This window comes from Manacus candei, unplaced genomic scaffold (assembly GCF_025592945.1).
Source record: "Manacus candei isolate 608988 ecotype Guabito, Panama unplaced genomic scaffold, ASM2559294v1 h1tg000020l, whole genome shotgun sequence".
Classification (NCBI taxonomy): domain Eukaryota; kingdom Metazoa; phylum Chordata; class Aves; order Passeriformes; family Pipridae; genus Manacus; species Manacus candei.
Genome location: NW_026138068.1, coordinates 4,307,940 through 4,328,512, shown reverse-complemented (window position 1 = coordinate 4,328,512; position 20,573 = coordinate 4,307,940). Strand labels below are relative to the sequence as shown.

The window sequence follows — 20,573 nt, the reverse complement described above, 5'->3', positions numbered from 1 at the left end:
GCCAGCACTGCAGGCTCCAGTGGCCCCTCTGATGTGTGGTCCAGCCAAAGGGACTCTTACCTGGAGAGAGCACCGTCTCCACTTGGAAGCCGGTTGGCCTGTGGGTGCTGTAGGAGCCAGGGCTATAGCTAATGATGGCATCTTGCATCCCTTCAACACTTACTGCATTGTCTTCCATTTGGGGAGAGGAGGGGGCTCTCAGGCGGCCACTGCTGGATGTGGGGAGGGAGAGAGTGTGGAGCCGTCAAGACTCATCTCTCATCCTGCTTCTCTCCCTGTAAAGGTCACAGTCCCAGCCTGGCTTTTATGTCAGACCTTTAAGAAATCTATTTTGTCCCTGTCTGGGAACCCTGACCTATTTTGCTTTGCCATTTCCCATGGCTCCCAGGAGTATCTGTTGCGGGCTGAGCCTGCTGCAGTCAGGTGTGCTGCCTCCAACCCCTCCTCCCGTCCTTACCTCCAGTATCTGGCCCTTTAATAACCATACAGCACTACACCACAGAGAGTAGAGCTTAATTCTCTACTGTATTTCAGCTATAATTAGATTTGTATTTTTTCGTCTAATGAGCTGCATTTAATGAGCCTCCACTTAGTGGCAAACTTTCGTTTCCTGATAGGCCATCAAACCCTCTTGTCTGAAATCCCTTACCACACACTTGGCAGAATTTTTGTGGGTTTCCAGAACAATATAGCCAAGCTTCGGATGCTTTGACTTTTTTTGTTTTGTTTTTTAACACAAATATTTTTCCCAAGAGAAGTAGAAGATGTGTCTGATTCCTTTTGGTGGTTCATCCTTTGGAGGTTTTGGATTTTGTCCCATGGGATGTGTAGTAGGACACCAAGGAAGAGCAGGCAGGTGCCTGAGTACTGCTTTGCAGCACGTGATTTCAGCTGTGGCTTCACAGAAAGCTTCTCACTCATGGCTGGAGTAACCTTGAGGTTAAGTCCTCAAGGTGGGCATGATGATGGTAATGTAGGGGACCTGGGCCCTCCTGCCTCTGTCAGAGCCTGCTTCTTTTGGCTATATCTCAGTGTTCCTCATGCTTCTGCTTTTCCCTCTGTGGGAAAAGGTGTCCACCTGTGGGGAGGTGGAGCCCACAGCATGGGGTCCTTCATCTATTGAAACACACTCAATTTAAGGTGTGTGGGTTTTCTCGGCCAAACCAGTAGACCTATCTAAGTGCGTTCTTGGACTGCATCCTACTGCCTTAGTGTGCTAAAGGTGTTGTCAGCAGGACCAGAGATGATCTGGAGGAGGAGTAGGTACCCACCTTCTTCTCAGATCACCAGCCATTGCTGTCTCTGGGAGGTCAGTGGTGCACTTGCCTCTGGTGCAAGCCAAGTCCCAAGTACATTTGCTTCCTACTACAAGACTCTCTCGATTTTCCCATGCTTCAACAGGGGATACTTTAGCTGGAGGAAAAGAGTAAAATGATTTGTACTTTTCAGAGATTCAGAGCCGAGCAGTGAAAAAAAATCCTGAGCGTTTTTTGACAGCCGCTCCTTCTCCCGTGCCTGTGCTGCCCCACAGCTGCCGTGCACGGCTGCGCTCTCCCTCCTCCAAGGCTGGCCCCAGGAGGAGCCTGGAGGAATCCGTGATTTCCTCTTTCAGCTGAGCAGTTCCTCAAACTTACAGGAAGGGCTTGGATGTCTCCTCCTGCATCGCAGTGTTGGGAGAGGCGGAGGAGCAGGTGGAAAGTCAGGTTTACCTGCTGATCACGGTGATATTCTAAAGTGCAGGGGTGGCTGGTGCCCAAGTCATTTAATTGAGAATAGTCATCCTGAGGCATCTTCTCCAACTGCTCCATTGGAAGAGAAGCCGAAGGTGGAGAGCAACCTTACAGGCTCCTCCACCGGTCCCTGCACACAGCAGCAGCTCCAGAGGCAGGTAGCAGCAGGGAGCTGGGCTGGAGCTCTGTTTCATTTAAGGGCTTCCAGTGAAATCGTTATTTCCAGCCTCAGGCCTGCTCCAGGAGGCTCCTCTGAGGCAGGTCCTCAACCTCTGTGCCTAAAATGCACCAACCCACCAGCACGAGGCCGGTGCCTGGGGCAGGCCAGCGCTGCGCTTGCGTGGCAGGGGCTGCTGTGCAGCTCCCCTCCCTCTCCCCATCCCTCTGCAGCCCCAGCCTGCCCATGTCTCGCAGGAAGTCTCCTGCCATGGCGGTTTCTGCCTCGGTCGCGGCATCACAGAGAGTCTCGTGTGGACGAGGGCGGCTGCGTTTCTTGCTGTGACTCACCCTCCTCCTCCCCCCTCTTCTTCTACAGCAACAGTTGGAGGAAGAAGCAGCCAAACCACCAGAGCCTGAAAAACCCATCTCCCCTCCTCCTATCGAGTCCAAGCATCGCAGCTTGGTGCAGATCATCTACGACGAGAACAGGGTGAGTCTGGAAATGATGGAAGTACGAACGCGTGATCGTGCGGTGTCACCCTGGCCAGGGATGGGAGGTTGGTAAGAGCCAGGTGGGGGATTCTTTTGGGGTGGAGGCCACGGAAGGGGGATACATGGAACCCTGTCGGGACAGTGACCACAGAGGGCCGAGCCATGAGGAGCTTGCTCTGTCTTTGTGGATGAGCACTAATGTCTTCCGAAGAACCTGCCTGGGGGGTTTTCTGTGCTCAGCCTTAGATATGTTCAGGAGATGCTTCAGACTCCTCTCTGTAAAATAGTTTGTTTCATCCTCTCTCCTGGGAGTGAACCTGGTCGAAAGCTGTCTCATAGGATGGGCTTTGGTGTGGTGGGGTGGGCTGCATGGATGGAAGGGGATGTCTGTGGTGCTCCAATACTGACAGGCCAGCTATGAGCTCTCCTGGCTGCCCCTGAGCCCTCCAGGCTGGAGCGTAAGGGATGTGGATGCAGTCACGGCTGGATTTGTGGATATTGGATGCTGTAAATAGCATTAGCAAAGGTCAGGCTGGCATCCCTGGCTCTGGATCTCTGCCTTGACCGCTCATTTGTCAGCCATTGCCTGTAATAGCAGCCCGAGGAGACATGAATTTTGCTGTGTGCATCGGAGTGATGCTCGGAAATTGGGCCCTTTGGTAGATAATCAAGCATATTCATTTTCATTTAGGTGTTGGATAAAAAGGATGATTTTGCATAAAAGGAAAACTACCAGTCGCTAATTATTTTGAATTGCAAGGCCTGCGATTTCACTGGGAGCTGCAGAAATCCAGGTGCCCAACTCCTAAAAAGAAAAAAATCGCCTACCCTGCGCTCTCAGGCAGTGCAATTTTCCTGGTTTTCCTTTTTCCATCTGCTTCTCTCCCTGAGCAGTGGGAAACCCAGCACTGGCACGGTCTGTTGTGCGAGTGGGTGAAGGCTGAGGTCGATGTGTTTGAAGCATTAGGAAGCACCAGCGTTACAGCACTGGGCTTTGGGGGCAGGTGCTGAGTGTTCCTCAAAGCCATTCTCACCACCAAGTGCCCTCTCTGGGGGTCTTGGGCTTGATGGCTTGTGCCTCCTGGGCAAGGAGTGAGATTCAAAGAAAGGAGCTCTCAAACATTTTTATGCCTTGAACCTTACCCTCCTTGGATACTCATGTGTAACTGGACCATGTTACAAGGGGAAGAAATATGGGTCATGGTGCTGAGTCAGGAGGGAAAGGAGATCTTCAGCCATCGCATCTCTAAAAGGCTGCATCGTAGCAGTCCCTGTTAGCTGAAACTGGCTCAGGGCTGAGTGTCCTGCTTTGTCACTTCTTGTCACTGCCCATGCAGCAGAAGGGTCACACGTTCCCTCCCACCTCCCTGAGTCTCCCATCACCTTTTCCATGGCAGACAGGGTATGCTCTCAAAGCCTTACCATGGCTCAGGGCAGTGCCTTGGGGTTGCTGCCCTGTTCCATGGGTGATGGCAGGGAGTGTGGAGAGCAAGCATGGAGTTCTACATTTCTCTTTGAAAGTGCATGGCCATAACACCTGGGACACTGTCACACAGAGTGCTCAGAGCTGATGGCATCCCTTTGTCAGCGCTGGGCTGATCCTCAGAGCCAGCCTTGGTCCCAGGAGTGTTTCACTATGAACCTTCATGATAGGTGCACTTGTTCCAGGTGGGTGCTCAGCAAGTGAAGGTCACGTCAGACACCGAGTGTCTGCATAATTTCAAACCTGGCTCCATGTTCGTGTCTGTGTGATCCCTGGGACGGGTGAATGACGATTCTTCCCTGTTCTTGTAAAGTCCCCTTGCGTGTAGCGTGTAACAAGCCTGATTGTGGGTAGGAGACTCAAACCAAACAACCTTCCCTTTGGCTTGACAGAAACCATAGCGGGCTGCAGGGAGGTTCCTCCTTTGGAGAAGGCAGCATCTATCCATGGGCAATGGAGAGGCAACAGCCTTGCTGGCCCAGTGTGATGGCTGAGACTGGGTGATGGAAGGAGCTTTCAAGTACCATAGCTGGGACATGCCAAGCTGTGGGCTGCAAAGGAAGGGTGTGCTGAGCATTGCCTTCATTGTACGTGACGAAGGTGGGATACAGAATGCAATTGTCCTTCTAAAGAACATCCCGGCTTTCAGCCTTTCACATATTGGACACATTTGGGATGCAGTTTGGTGTTGACTGCTCTTCCTGTCGGGCCAGGAGGAGAAAAGGTGGAAGAGGAAAGGACTTGGGAACAATATCAGTTGAGATCATGGGTGGAAAAGAGTGGCTGCTGGTTGGATATCATGTTGCTTTGAGTGGGTTTGGTGGCAGCAGAACCTCCAGGTGTATCCAGCTGTCTGTCAGACATGGGAGAGCCCCAGGCACTCTTGTGCTGACCTGTGGCTTTGCTGCGGCTTAACACTTAATTGCAAGGTGAGTTGGTAGGAGCAAAGAGCCATGAGCCAGATAAGAGACATAGTGATCTAGAGTGGAGAAGGTCGCTGAGCCAAATTTTAAGCTTTTCTGCCTCTTCTGTGCTGTGGAAAAGCAGTGAAGTTGACGCCTCGAGGTCTGCTTGCAGGAAAAGCATTGGTAGCGGCTGAGCCAGGGCTCCAGCCCGCGCACAAAGGGAAGGAAAGCCGGATTTACTCGCATCTCTTGGCTTGTGGCTTGAGGGAGGCAGCGCACGGTAAGAAATGCAAATAAAAAGAGGATATTCAGCCCTCAGGAGGAGGAGGCGAGAGAGCAAAGCACCCCAGAAGAGCTGGCAAAGCCTGAAATGATCTTTTAAAGACCAATGTTGTGGAAGGGGCGGAAAGCCAGCCCTTGTGTCAATCCCAGAGCAGGTGGGAGCCGGTGGCTTCGTGGAGGGGCTTTCTGCCTGGCTCTGGCTTAATTTTTCATGAACCACGGGTCTGTGCTTCACCAAGCACGCGGGTGCTGCCGTGCCCGTTCCCACCGCTCCTGCCAGGCTGGGCCGGAGTCACACACTGCGTGCAGTTATACCCTGAACAAAGGAGAGACCAGAAACAGTCCATGGGAGAGGAGAGGTTACATGAGGACAGAGTAGCTAGAAACGCCGGAAAATCAAGTTAGCCAGCCATTCTGTGACCTACTTTCCTTTTGGCGATAGCTGTGGCTTTGCAGGCGTGAATGGTTTCTAATTTTAGCTTATGGTTCATCAGGGAAGTCTATATATTTTTCTCACCACCGGGCTGCATATGGATGAGGGGTTGGGATGCAGGTCGGCACTGGACTGTATCCGATTTTCTCAAAATTCAGGTTGGCTGATGCTGAGTGCCCATCACGCTGCTGTTCCCTCTTGTGACCTACTTAACACGTACGATTTGAAAGTTCCTCGGTGTCAGGGAGGATAATTATGGAAAACATGACCTGTAATCCCCTCTTGCTACACTCTACTGGACAAGTAATTGATTTCTAGAAAAAAAGGTGACTGTACAGATTCTGCAGGGGAAGAGTGGAGAGAAGCTGCTCTTCACTGCGGTCAGATCCTGAACTGTGAGGCTGTGGTTGCATTTGGGAGGGTTTTAGGTGACTTGGATTGTAGAGGGACAGTTGATACTCCATATCCAGGTGTGTCCTGTCCCTGGGGTATGTGCTGACTGGAACCACTTAATCTTGTCTCCAAAGCTGAGCTGTGAAGTTGCATGTGAAAAAATACCTTTTGGGAAATCCTCACAGTGTAACACAGAGAAGCCACACACCCCCAAGCCAGAATTTCAACTGTGAGTGCAAACTGTACCATTTCTGAAAGGATGTATGAAAATGGGAATTAACATTTTTGGTATTGTCCGTAGATTAAACTGAGAACAAACAGTGGGCAGCATTGTCAGAAGCATTTGAGCCCTATTTTCAAAAGTGTGTTTAGTTCTTGAAGAGACAGAGCAATGTTTGAGAACAGTAATGGTGGCTAAAATCTCTGAGAGCATTTGGAAGGTGCCATGGGGAGCTCAGGGGACCATTTTGGCTGTAGGGTGCTCGGGTGCAGGATAGGGTGTGTTTTCCAGCCCTGGTCATCCCCTCTCCAGGAGCCGGGTGCTGGCAGAGTGACACAGAACTACCTGGGAAAATCGGGTTGTGACGGATGCCTCGGTTGCTGCTGGAGGCTGACAGTGATGCATGCGCTGGGGATCTCCTGAATTAAACCCTGTGAGCAATTTTAGTGTCTCCCCTGCAGGGGAAAGCTGATCCCTGCTGGGTCTGGCACCTCAGAGGTGGTAGCTGTGTGACACAGCCTCTTTGAGGGCTTTAATTTGCACCTCTGGGATGTGTTATTGTACCAACAGAATTTAGCTTTCTTCCACATCAAATCCCCATAACCAGGGCAGATCATCTGTGTGTATTTTTAGCTGTGGCTTTATTCCGCTGGGCCATTCACGGGATTCCTTGCATCTGCCTTCCCTTGAAATCGATTGAACATACCTGGGCTTGAAGATGTTTTTGTGCTTTAAATGGAAATTTCCAGGTCCCTTGTTAAGAACGGAGAGGAGAGCAGTGTTTCTGTTGCTCCAGATGCTCTGTGCTTTTCCTGGGACATGGGGCTGGCTGAGCTCTCCGTGGCAGTGTGTCCTGGAGGAAGCTGCTGCTCAGCAGCACACCATGGCTTGGCTGGGTGAATTCTCTTTGAAGTCACCTGTGTGCCCAAAGTCCCCATGAGCCACCACACACCACATGCAAGCAGAGGTGCCCGTGCTGTCTGACCGCTGTGGAGATGGAGCCCACAGGTGCCCGTCTCCAGCTCTCAGTGAGCCAGACGCGGGTGGTTGGAGGCTCCCTGCAGACCTGCCATCCATCAGAGCAGCAGGACTCCAGCTCAGAGACCAGCAGATACAAAGCAGCTCCCGTGCTTGTGTCAGGCCTGTCCCTGCAAACAAGCACACGTCAGCTTTCCTCTGAAACATTGGCACTTATTTATCGGAGAGGGAGAGGTCGCGTCAGGACATGGCGTGACTTCACCCTCCGCTGCCACGCCAGGGAGGGGACGCCACGTGCTGTGACCCACCGCAGTGTGGAGAGGGCTGGGATGAGTCCCCCCACGTTACCCCTGTGGGTGCCAAAGGCTTGGCTGCACAAGCCCACCCCTGCTCTACTGTCAGCCCTCCCTGCTCTGCTGTCAACCCTCCAAAAAACTGGGTTTGATGCAGTGCAGGCAGTGGAAGCAGCAGCAGTGTCTGTCTTGCTCTTGAGATTGAGCTGGTGGAAATCAATAAGATTAAATTTTAATTCGTTTTCTGTCTTGATGCGTACTCTTTCAAAAGGGCACAGCTATCTATCTATAAATTCAGCATTATGCTGTAAAATTGGAATTCAAAGGATTGTTTGGAACTTTTTCCACCCCCTGCTGCTGTTGTGTCTGTGTGGAGCGTGTTCCCAGCTATCCGTTTACCCTCCTCAAATACCCTCATAAAGCATTAATGCCCCATCCATAAATAAGAGAATAAATAAATGAAGTCTTTCAGCATTGCAAAGTATAATCTCGCTGTTAACTAATCACAGACACTGAGTGTGACTCAGATCCTACAGGGATTTTATGTCTGTAGAACTCTGATTTTCTATGAACTCCTGATTTACATGAGAAAAGGAAGAATCAGGCCTGCCTTGTCAGCATGGAGCTGGTGCAGTAAATAAAACCTTATCAGTGAAAGTGCTTTTGAGTATTAAATCTGTGGGGGTTTTTTTGAATTATAGTTTATGTGGTAGTTGGGATGGGGGCATTTCATATTTGGCTGCTGAAAGGGCCTTGTTCGTTTTGCTTTTGTTTCTAATAACTTTTATTCTGCCTCATCGGGGCTCAGTGATGCAAAATGAGCTTCCAAATAGTCTGGAGGAAAACTGGAAAGGCCAGAATTCAGATGCTATTGACGCATCTGCATGGTAGTGAGATTTCCAAAAAGATGAAAATTTAAACAAATAGCTTTTCAGGTTTTATTGGATTTTAAGGAAATTAATTTTTTAATGGTAGTGATGTCTATTTTTGATGTCTGCTTCAGGATCCGAAGTTCCCAGTAGGTGCATTTACTTAGAAGCTTTGTCCATGACTAACCCAGACCAGATAAGGCTGTGTCCTGCATTTTCATATCCTGGAAATCAAGAGGAGAATTGCAGAGATCCCAAATCTGTCAAAGGGAGGAAGGGAGACCTTGCAACACAGCTCTGGCTCCTTGCGTCGGGTGACTGGAGCTTTCCTGTAACTGCTGCAGCACCAAGACTTGGATTTCTGCAAGTTTTCTGTGCAATGCCAGTGCTTCCAGGAGTTTTGCAATGGTGGAACGTTCAGCCACTCTTTGCAATGGCAAAGCTGTGCTCGTACCTTGCTTTAACCTAAATGTGCCTTTGAATGGCACCGTGACCTTGCAGACAGCAGAGTGGGGTGAGAGGGCTGTTGGGTGAGTGGAAACCAGCTATTCTGGGGGTTCCCCCACTGGCCACGGATGGGGTATGAGTGAGCTGAGGACCGAAACTGTCTGGCAGTGATTAGCCAAAGCCAGAGACCAGCGAGTAACTGATATGAGTTGGCTTGTCCCGCTCTGTGCAGAGTAGTTGGGGGCTGGTGTGAACACATGGCTACAACATAATGTTTCCTCCATTTTCTTACTATTTGTGATGAGTCATTTGTAACCCCCAGTGCATCCTCTGCTGGCCCCAGCCTTGGGGACAGGGCTCTGTCACCACTGCTGTGGTGGGGAGTTGGCTCCAGCTGAGCACAGGGAGGTGGGAAAGTGTGCAGGACATCTGTGTCCATGGGCACCCCTGGAGAGCATCAGCCCCTGGGCCAGGTGAGAGGGGCCATTGAGGCTGACCAGTGTCCCCCGATGCTCAGGAGCATTTGGATTCAAGGAGAAGGGAGGGCATTCATCCTTGGGCTCCTGCAGTTGTGTTGGGAGCGCTGTGGTGGCCATCCCTGCAGACTGTGGGAGCTGGGAAGGGAAGAGTGTTGACTTCCCTTCCACAGTTCTGGGGCTCATCCCACCTGCTTTGTGGAGAGGGCAATGAATTGCTGGGGTGATTTGGCTCTCAGAGAGAGAATGCTGAGATTTAAAGGGGAAAAAATTAGTACATGTGGTCATAGGAATGATAAACTTTCCTTGTGGAACAGGCACTGCCAGATTGTGGGTTGGTCCCAGCAGATCTTGGCACAGAGGTAGGGCCTTTGACCCCCCCCTTACTGTTTGCTTTCCGCTCCAGGTAAAAAGGTATCTCAACTTGAGAGTTTTCATGATTTCTACTTCAGCCACACTTCTCCTGAATTTTGTATTAAACAAAATCCTATTCCAGCCTGCCTCTTTGCCATGCTGCACCCACAGCTCTACCTGTTCCTAGGACATCGTGCTGGCAGGACAGAACTTTTCCCAGCGCTACCCTCTGCACAGTCTCCTGCCCCTGGAAGGCCTTTGCATATCTCCATGTGGGACATGCCTGATCCCAAATAGAAACCCTTCCATTCCCCAGCGCTGCTGCCTACGGGCTGCTATAAATAACCCCGGGAGCACGGTTCAGCTGCAGCAGCTCTGTGCTGCATGGAGCCATGGCTGGAGTTGGTCCAAGAAAATGCCGCCTCCTAATTTCAGATCCGCTTTCTCAAAATAACTCCTGTGTTTCCTTCTCTTCCATTTTTAAACTTTGCTTTAAGAAGAGCCCACGCAAAATCCCAGACTCTCCCTCTTCTGGTTTCGGATGCTCTGCTGCCTCGTGGGGTCCTCTCGTCATCCCCACGGGAGCTCACATGGCTGGGAAGTTACTCTCCTGCTTGCTTTCCCCTCCCAAGCCTATTTTAAGTTTCTTCAAAGGAAAAACAAGGGGCTGGAGTTTGCTTTGGAAGCCAAATGTTTTTAGGCGAGAATGGAGATTTTCATAGTCTGCGGGGAGGTTTTTGTTGTTGGCAAAGATCTCTTTAGCTCCAGGCCCGTTGGAGAAGCTTGAGCCAGGGTAAGAGCGTGGTCTGTGTGCTGTGTCCCTGCCTGTGCTCCTGCCCGGGATGAGAGAGGTTCTAGGGGCAGGTGCTGCTGCCTGCCACATCCACGGGTTCCGTTCTGAATCTGTGGGCCCTTGCAGTGTTTGTGGTTCAGACTTGTTTCTTGTGGCACCTCACTCCAAAATATGCACTTGGAGGACTAGGATGGGATAGGCTTCACCTCTTCACGTGAGTCGTGTTGAAACGCACTCCAGAGGTGGTGGCCCTGCCCTCGGAAGTGCCCATGGTCTGCCCGTGCCAGTGCCAAACTCTGAGCTGCTGTACCAGAGCAAAGCACTCTGATGTAAATGGGAGCAAAATTCAGCCTCAGGGAATTTTTGGTCCCTCCGTGAATGGCACTGCTGCTGGGTTGGAGCAGTATTTCAGGATTTTGTACAAAATCAAGAAAAAGGGTCTTTACCTGCTGGCAGTGGAACTGCAGAGGGACTGTACAACTGGTGGGGATCCTTATGCATCTCACCAGAGGTAATGGCTCAGGTTTGCTTCCTGATACATTTCTTTCTGTTCAATAAGAGGAACGCAGGCATGGGTGGGGTCATTCAGCAGACGTAGGATGAACCCTCTGGTTTCCTTCTGCGGGTCCCTCACTAAACATACTCCTAATGAAATCATTACTGGAACCAAGTCCTAGGTGGCTGTGCCTTCAGAAAGTAAAGGATTTACCAGGGCTGTCAGTGGTCTTCAGCAAAAGTCCTGCTGCTGCGGAAGATCTGGTGGGGGCTGCTTTTGCACCGGAACAGTTTGAGGTTTGCCTAAATTCTCTAGTCAGGCTTCTAGCTCACTGGCTCCTTAGGCAGGAGCACATCTCCCTGTGTCTGTTTGTCTTTATGGATGAGCCCCAGCATGGTGGGAACCTTCTGCTGGGTGTTCTGTGTCCTTCCCAATTTTGCTGCCAGCTCTCACCTCGCTCTGCTGGGCTTTTCAGACAGCTCGTTAAGGTTCTGCTATGATCTGATAAATGCAGCAAGGAGCATCAGCAATTACAGTGGGTGTCAAGTGTTAATTGGGCAGCTTTCAAGATAGAGGCATTTCTTTGTGTACGTACAAAGATATGACGTGCTCGGAATAGCTTCCCCTCCTGATCTTTCGTTCTGGAGACGTGTATATTGCAGTCGGTTAATGCAAGACAAATTATGCCATTCTTCTTGATTCGCCACATGTTCTGCCTATGGTGATTTGCCTCTGGCTTGTCTCATTAAGTTGTCTAAACATGGCAAATGCAGCAGCTGAACATACTCAGCTTTTTCTCGAAGTTAATCACGTTGTATACACGGGCCTGCAGCATCACTGGTCCCTTGCTGTGCCATTCACCTCTGCCAGGGCATCCTCCACCAGTGCTGGTGCCCAGGAGAACAGGCCCCTGGTGGGACTGCCTGCCTTGAGTGGGGCTGCAGTCTTCTACCTGTAATTATGCTAACTGCCATTAATTGGTTTGCTGCTCTCTGTCCCAGGTATGCGTCAAAAAAAATTGGGTAAGCTGATGCTTCCTACTTGCCAGCAACCAATGGCGGGCAGGAGGGCATTGGCCAAATCACCCCCTTGGCAGCAGATGTAGAGTGGTTTCAGCAGTTTCAATGACCCCCCCTGAAAATCTTGCCCCTTAGTTTTAATTCTGTAAGACTTCTGAATGCCTCAGTGCTGGTGTTCTCCAAGGTCAGCAGATTTTATAGCTTATGGAGACCAAAATATTAAGCTCTGGCTCAGAGAGAGCCATTCTTGTGTGATTAATTTTTCCAAGGGGCAGGTCCCTGGGCGAACTTGGCTCATTCCCATTAACGGAGTCAGGTGGGCAGTGGGGGAAACTTCATGCAGTGATTGTGAAACCTGTGAACTCCAGGGACTGCTGTGGGGAGTGCTGCAGATAACAGGCAAGGATGCCTTAACAGTGAGGCTGTGCCTGCCTCCTGCGTACGTGTGGGGATGGCGCCAGAGCGGGCTCGCTGTGTGGTAACATCTCTCTCAGCCTCCTTTAAGTTGCTTCTAAATCGCAAACGAGCTTTGTGTCATCCCGACCAAACAGTAAATAGAGGAACTGGACATCTCCTGGTCGTCTTGTTGTGGTGAGGCACCTGGTGCAGGCTTTGCAGCTGGGCTGGGGCTGGTTTTGGCCAGGGCCATTCGACCAGGGCTGTTTTCCAGGGCGCTGAGCCCGACCGGGGGCAGGGTGACTCACACAGCTGCTCGGGCCGACTCTGCTAAAGTGCACGCTGGCACATCAGACTGTGTGTGTGGGTGTGCGAAGCCTGGTGAGGTGCTTGCACACCTACAGCTGCATCAGTGCTTCTCGGCGCCGGTGGGGGGTTAGGGTGGACGCGGGGGCAAGCGGCAGGGCTGTGTGCCAGCCTTTGGTGAGACATCCCTGTGCTGAGGCCCTGGGAAACTCATCCTGCCCTGAGCCAGCGTGAAGGTGAGAGGTCTCTGCTGCTGGAGAGCACTGTGAGACGGACCTCTGGAGCTGAAATCCCTTCCCTGCCCTGGGGGATCTTCGCCCAGGGTTTGCCAAGCCCCACTGGCTCTGCCACTAGACCAGACTCCAGCCCTAACCTGCTTCCCAGCCCTGGGGCTCAGCTCCCTGTTTTAGGCATCTGTGGATTTTCTCTCTCCCCTACCCAAAAATAACTAAAACTACCTATTTTATCTGAACCTCTGAAAATCCATCTCCTTGTCCTCCTCGCTGTCAGATATTTGGCTTTAACAGCTCAGCCTGTGGCGTCGGCAGCGTGCAGCAATCTGGATTTATCGGACTGTCAGTAACCCCCCTTGAACAGCCTGGCTTTGCAAGGAAGTACTGTTTACTGAAAATGTCATCTTTTATTTAGGCTCTTGCTGCAGCCAACCCATGTCTTTTTTTCAGGCCTGTTTAATTAGTAACCACCGTACAGCCCCTGACACGTGTTCCTGGGTGGCTTTTTCCCTTTAATAAGCACTAGGTAGCTTGGCCGGGGGCGGGAGGGGGACGGAGAAGGGCTCCTCTGCGGCAGGGAGGGGAGGGAAGCGAAAGCATGACGAGGAGCCAAGGGCAGCTCAAATCTAACGATCACATGCTCATGAAGCGATGAATCCTAGAAAGGGCATCTCTGCGTGCGTGCCGACTTGCCCGCCCTCCTCCTCGCAGGGCGGCCGTGCGGAGGTAACGGGCACGATCCCCTGCCTGGCACCCCAAGGGGTCGGGGATTCGGGTCACTTCCCAGGCAGAGCTTGGATGCATTAAAGTCATGATAACTCAAGTGCCAGAGCCTTTCGCCCATGGGGTTTTCCTGCGGGTCCAGGAGCTGAGCTGGACCTTTCCATCCACTTGCAGGCAGGGGTGGGATTTGTGACGGCTCTGTGGATGTTTTGGAAGTGGTTTTAGCAGAAGGGAGAGCTGGAGCAGAGGGCTGCGACTTGTAATGGCACAGATAACTTTTCTTCTCTCTGTCCCCTTTCCTCCCTGCAGAAGAAGGCGGAGGCTGCCCACCGGATCCTGGAAGGACTGGGTCCCCAGGTGGAGCTGGTGAGTGTTACCTCTGGCTGCGGGGAGCGGGAGCCGGGCCAGGTTTGGAGACGTTCCTGGGCGGTGAGCGATCGCGGCACCCTGTGTGTGTGTCTGTCTGTCAGAAGGAAGCCTGCTGCTGGCCTGGACCTCTTGCTGGCACAGCACCAAGGCAGGAAGCAAAGTGACTGAGATGAGTACTGAAACACAGGCAGACACACACACAGAGCCCTCCTCAGAGAGCCTTAACCCTTTGGCTCCTTCCTCGTGCGCTGCAGAGGAGCTGGACACAGTCTGCCTCCTCACGGGATGCTGATGGCTTTGTCTGCTGGTGGCAACCACAGCACTGGGGCTGTGGGGCTGCTGTCTGGGCAGGCAACCTCGAGGTGCCATGTGGAGGGATGGGTGCTTGGACTCTCCTCTGTCCCACCCGCTCTAAAGGGAGGAGGGTGCTGGAGGGTGCTCTGTGAGCACAGCTCGGCCGCAGCTGCGATGACCTGCAGGTATCAGGACTTGCACGTTTCCTATTTCAATCTCCCTCATGCACAGGGAATCTGAGAACAACTTAGAATAAATTGCCAATTTTGGGCTACCCCCTCATCCAACAAAATCTATCTGTAAGTCAAAGGACTGATTGGTGGAGGGGTGACTGGAAACAACCCCTGAGGGGCTGAGTCCTGGCGAAGGGTGCCTGGAAAAGGTGCATTGGCAGCAGTGCTGGTAGAAGGATCAAACCCAGCCTGACAGAGCATCTCCTGCTTTGCACCAGCCGTGGGGTGCAGTGGAGGGAGCCATTCCTGTGAGGTGGGAGCAGGCAGCGCACAGGCCTTCGCAGCTGTAATTTGGACTTGCCTTGTGGAGGTGGTACTAATCACTGTCTTCCCTGGTGCGTAAGGGAGAGGTCACAGGGGAATTACTGTACGTGTCAAAGCCCACTTCCTTGTTGGGGAGGTAACACTCATTATTTTTCCTCTGAGTCACCAGGGTCAAACCCTTTGCTCTTTCTGCTCTGAAGATTGGTAGTGCCTGGGGTTGGTGCTTTCTCATCTAAAAGACATTGCATCTCCTTTCCTTCCTCCTCCCGTTTGGTTTTTTTCCTCCCATTTTTTCTTTTTTCAGTTTGTTGATGCTTTGTCCCTGGGTGCTGACGCTGCACAGGAGAGCTGTAGCAGAGCCCAGGGCAAACCTTTCCACTGTCGCCCTCCCTTACTCCTTGGAGAGCAGGGGAAAAGAGGAAACCTCTGAGAAAACCCTACAAAGCTGAGCTCTGTGTGCATCTTGCAGACTGTCTCATCTGTCTGCCCAGAGACACTTCTTATGGCCCAGCCCATGCTCCATGTCGGGCACAGCAGCACTGGGAACTGCCAACAGCCTGCAAGAGACAAGATGAATAGTCAGATATTTTTCTGAGTTTGAAAGGAAGCAGCTCCAGGAAGGAGAGCAGCTCTGCACTCTCTGCCCGATGCGCCCGCCTGATCCACAGTGTCACACACCACGTGCACCAGCCCTGGGGCTGCCACAACCTGGGAGTCTCCTGAAGGGAGGTTGAGCATCCTGGTGTCAATCCAGTCTCTGCAAGGAGAGGTGTGGCTGTCACTGAAACGCAGGGTCATGTGTTGCTGTGGGCTCTGCTTGGATGCCTTGCTCTGGTTGTTCAGAGAGCTGTGGTTGGTGCAGTCGGAGCGGCGATGGTGCCGGATGCACGTCGACTCGGTGACAGCGCGACGGGGCTGATGGGGGGAGATGAGAGGTTGCAGTAGGAATCAGTCAGTCATGGCAGAGAGGCAGGAGGTTGCCAAGTCCTGAGTGCTGCTGGCAGGGTGGAGCTGGAGGCCCAGGAATTCCCAGGAAGCAGGGATCCAGTTCAGGTCTTGGGAAGCTTCCATCTACGTCAGGAGGAGATGGAGTCAGTAAACCAGGACTCTGCTCGTTTCATCCCTCCAGTGTAGTGGTACCATTTAAAAAAATGACTCCATGTTTTCCCTAGGGAGAAATGTGTTTGAGGTATGTTGTCTGAACCCTGCAGTGGCCAGAAAGCAATTGAAACCTTTTGTTCTGTTTTATTTCTAAAGAGCTTTCAGTAAATCCAGGGCTTTCCCAGTAATAGCTTTGCATTGCAATTATGTTTTTCTTAAATGTCATTCCCCAGAGAAATTTATTACATGTCCCTAACCCTAGAAAAGCACTATGGATGTTTTGACTATGTTCCTTTACCCATCTGACCTGTCAGCTTTACTTCTCCTTACGCAGTGAGAAAGGTGGAATTCTGTGCAGATTGCAGACAGCTCTGAGGGAAGATACTGTTTACATGTTACAGCATGCTGAGAATAAAGTTTCTTTAACTATTTAATCTGTGAGGATAAGTTCCCTCTGGGTAGGTAGAACTTGTCTCCTGGGCTTCCTCCATTGCATGGGTTGAATTAAAATGCTGAGGCTGTTGTGCAGACAGAAATCTCTTTGAGATGCTGGTGTCATATGGATCTTGTGTTTGGGTCCCAGAGTTCCTTGTTTCTGAGTGTCTGGGCATTTCTTTTAAAGTGATGTGTTCCAGTGCTTGTCTGCTAACACTTAAATTTTCTTACTAAGAATTAAGTGGCTATTTGTATCATAGATAGGTTGTAATGGAAAGGAATAATCAGCTTTTGGTGAGCTGGGTGGCATCAGGGCATCCCTAATGTGCATGTGCACATGAGCGTCTTCTAACCCAGGTCCAAACCAAAATGTTAATTCTACTGCTTCTCCCAGGAGGAAGGTCTCTGTGACCTGCCATATGCCAGCTTCTTTGCTTCAATTTTGATGAGCAAAAAGGGAAGAGAAACACTTTAATTTATCAGTATTTCCAGTTCCTGCATTCTTCTTCCAAGAGACAGTCACTGGTCAAGGCCACCCAGCGGTTCCTCCAGTCAAGCCTTTCCAGGGTGACTGTGGATGTGATGCTCTGGAGCTGTGGCTCGATTTCTTCTCTCCCTGGTGCAGACCTGCCTCCCTCGAGCTACGTGATGAGACGGATGTCTCTGTTCCTCTGAGCTTTCCAAGCGTGAAGTGCACAGCCAGCTCTGAGCCTGGAGTCAAACCAGCAGCTCTGGGAGGATTCACGATAGAAACGCCCCTGGGGAAGGGACACCACTGAGAACATCTCCTTCAGCAGAACCTGCTTGTCCCTCTCATCTGCACTGGCTCTGCCAGCACGGGGTGGCCAGGTGTCTCCTGGCAGACTTGCAGCCTGTTGTCCCCTCACCAGGTAACGGATGCCCGGATGCTGCCGTCAGCCCCACATCCCTCCTGGAACACGGCGGCTCATCTCACTGTGTCTCTGCCTGGGGATTACTTGCCTCTTATGTAGCCCTTCCGCCTGGGGATTATGTGTGCTTTCCCAGCGAGGAGGGACATGTCCAAGGGCAACCAGAAAAAGGAGCTGATGACCTGTTGGTGCCAAGATGGAGCAAGGATGGGCTGCAGAGAGTAGGGAGAGCTACACCCAGTCTGCGTTCTGTGCGGATCGATGTGGCTGTCCCGGTGTGTGGCAGGGGAGAAGTGAGGCAGTATCTGTTTTAAAGAGCAGTAGAGACAGGCTGGCTGTGTGGAAAAACAGGCTTCTGTGCCAAGCACCTATGATGGTGATGGGGAGATACTGGGTAGGAGGTGAGAGTGACACCTTCTTCGAAATGGAGGAGAAAGGAACCCACCTCTGTTTGCAGGTCCTGTCCCCTGTGCTGCTCACCTGATTGAGCAGATGCTCAGCAGATGTTTTGCTCTTTTCCTGTGTTTAATCTGAGATGAAATCAAGTGGACCCTGAGCGTAGCCTCAGCCCCATGACCACAGTAGGAGGGTGAGCTGGTGTGTCAGTATCCATGGCCAGGATGCTGCCTTCAGCCAGGAATTGGATGTCACACGTCCCTATGCCTTTGGCCACAGATGTTATATGCTCACAGCTGGTTTGGGGAAGGTTTGTGGATGAACTGCCTGAGTACTTGCATGATATTTCTGTGGTTGGGCCTGAACAGGTCATTAAGTGCCCAGTTGCTGGTGATGGTTGGGCCGTGACAAGCTTTGCGTTAGCCCAGTCTTGGACATATTCACAGCAGCTTAGACAGTGATTTAGAAGTGTTGAAGGCCTTAATCTTGAGCATCTTGTCAGTCTGCTGGTGTGGACACAACTGATGGCAGGTCCTAGAGTGTGGCCTGAACTGTTAATCACAATGAGTGGAATTGAGTGTGGTCTCTGTGGTATCTCTCCCTTCCAGAGGTGGGACCCTGCATTGTGGCAGGTTCCCAAGGGTACATCACCCTGCAGATGGGAAAGGAGAGGTATCAGGGGCAGTGACCACCTGAAGGTGACAAGGGATGGATCCAGCTCTCCTGACTCCCCATGGAAGTCCCTGGCACTGAGGATGTGGGGGGCAGAGCAACCCCATGATGGGTGCTCACACCTGGTGTTAGAGACAGCCACAATCACTGGGCTCTCCAAGGGGCACCCTGGGAAAAACACTTGTCCTCTGGAGCCCAGTTGCCTCTCCTGAGGGACAGACAATCATTGCTCTACATATGGATGCTGGGGGGCTGTGGGACATCCGCAGGGGCCAACCCACCCCTGGAATTGCTGGAAACCCCAGGGGTGAACGCTTGTCCTGCCTGCAGTTGCCTGCACTTGGCTCCCTGGGAGAGCTCAGGCAGGCTTTTGCCGTGTAGACATAACAACTTGCAGCACACAGACTGTCTCTTCCCGCTCCCCAAGCCCCCCTTTCCCCTCGCCTCCCCCATGTCATATGTTCCGAGGCGCACTGCGTTTTCAGTCGGTGAATAACAGCCACGTCCTCGCCGTGCCGTGTTTATCTGGACGACGTCGCAAATTGCTTGTTCTGAGCCAGCTCGCTCGAGCACTGCCTGCCCTCCCACGGGCTGAGCCGGGATGCACCAGGACTCGAGCAGCACTGCAGGGAGCCAGCACCCTCCAGTACAGCCGGGAGTGGGGCTGGGGACACGGGGACGGTCGCCTGGGCTGGGAACCTGCACCGAGGTGGCAGCGCTTCTGATGGGTTTAAGTTTCTGAATGTCAGACTGTACCTTTTATACCTTTTCATTTTTCTTATTTATTTCAGCCATTATACAACCAGCCTTCAGACACCAGGCAGTACCATGAAAACATTAAAATGTAAGTATGTGGCAATAAAGCTGTTTTAAATGTCAGGTTGGGCATTAGGCTGGAGCGGGAGGGATGCCAGCTCACTCCCAGACCTGGATTAAAACTGCCGAGGAATTGTAAGCATCCTATCAGAGCAGCTCCAGGAGCCCAGCAGTCGGGAGCTGTAGCTTCAGGTGGATGCTGAAAGTGCTGTTTGATTTTCCTGGGGGGTGGATCCAGGTCCTGGCCAGTCCCTTGATGCTTTCCCAGAGAACGCTCACCTTGAGTGCTTTCTTCTGTATTTCACCAATACTGAAGTACAAAATCAGCTGCCAGTGTGTGTGTGTGTGTGTGTGTGTGTATGTGTGTGTGTGTGTGTGTTTGCATGCGAGAAAGATGAGGTAAAATGGAAAGTTGCAATTACAATTAGATTTTCATGAAGGACCTCTTGAATGTCTAATAACAACTGGTTGTTTCAAAGATACTTACTGAGACTTAGCAATCATCTAATTTGACTTATCACCTCAATACATGATTTAATCATCAGCGTGCGTTTAATAACCACAGTGACTTCCTGAACATAGAAGAAATGTAACAGATAATGAGAATAGCGATAATTGTGATTATTGTTGGAAATTTAAATAGTCAAACCAGATCTGAAACTTTTTATCTGCCTTGAATGAACTGATGATTGCTCTGAGCTGCCTGCAGCGTGTCTATTTTGGTACGGGCTCGGTCAGCTGGTGATAATCATCTTTAATAATCTATTAACAAAAGTTAATAATCTCTTTTCAGCGGTATGTTAATTGATCCCAGGGAATTATAGGGGAAGAGTTCCTGTACCTTTGCTCTAGGGGAGCTTGGTGGGAGCTGGTGGTGTTTAGGGGCTGTCTTGTCCCCAAGGGCTGCAGTGAGGAGGGTTTGGTGACGTGACCTGCTCGCTGCCTGGCCCCGCTCTGTTCCTGCTCCACCCAAGGCTTCCTGGATCATCCCAGCAATGCACTCGCTGTAAAACATTCAAACCCAGCAGCACCCCCAGCCCCTCGGTTCCCATGGGGCTCAGGGGGTGCCTGTCAGTTCAGTGGGCTGACAACTGATAAAGCATCTTGTGCAGCACCAGGTGCTGGCCCAAGAACGTGTTCTCTGTGTTGTTGGTTGTGTCTCACCCCTGGCACTGATGGTGCGTGGAAGTCACCAGCTCTTGGGGACCTTCTCTTGCCTTGAAGGGCCCTGTAGCCATCCTAATCCAGGCACAGAAGGTGGCAATTTCAAGCTGATTTCAAGTTTTGTCCTTGAAAGAACGAGTTAAAACGTAGATCCAGATACTTCACCCACTCTCCATTCCGCTGCCAATATTTGTGGGTTTGTGATCACATTTTCCTGTGATTTAAACAATTTCCTGTCCTGGGTTGCTGCCTGAAAGACAGGCACAAACAAGAGGGAACCGACTGCGCAGGTCAGGAGTGAAACTGTTGACAAGAGGTGAAGCCCAGTCAAACCAGCTTCCCGTGCCATGGGAGCACGTGTTCCATTCCATCCCTGCCTCTGTAGGCATCCATGGGGTTATCCCCACCCCGGGCAGCGGCAGTCCCTGTAGTGGTGGTGGTGACAGACCAAGGAGAGGT

General features: G+C 51.6%; 1 protein-coding gene across 12 annotated transcripts in view; it reads left to right on the top strand.

The window, feature by feature from the left end:
• The window catches only part of NCOR2 (nuclear receptor corepressor 2), a 238,542-nt gene that overhangs the window by 119,525 nt on the left and 98,444 nt on the right, over positions 1–20,573 (top strand). For all 12 annotated transcript variants that reach the window (XM_051785667.1, XM_051785666.1, XM_051785665.1 and 9 more), the window contains 3 exons: positions 2,266–2,379; positions 13,790–13,846; positions 18,926–18,978. In XM_051785667.1, coding sequence (XP_051641627.1) covers positions 2,266–2,379; positions 13,790–13,846; positions 18,926–18,978 — 224 coding nt within the window. The remainder of the gene's footprint in view (positions 1–2,265; positions 2,380–13,789; positions 13,847–18,925; positions 18,979–20,573) is intronic.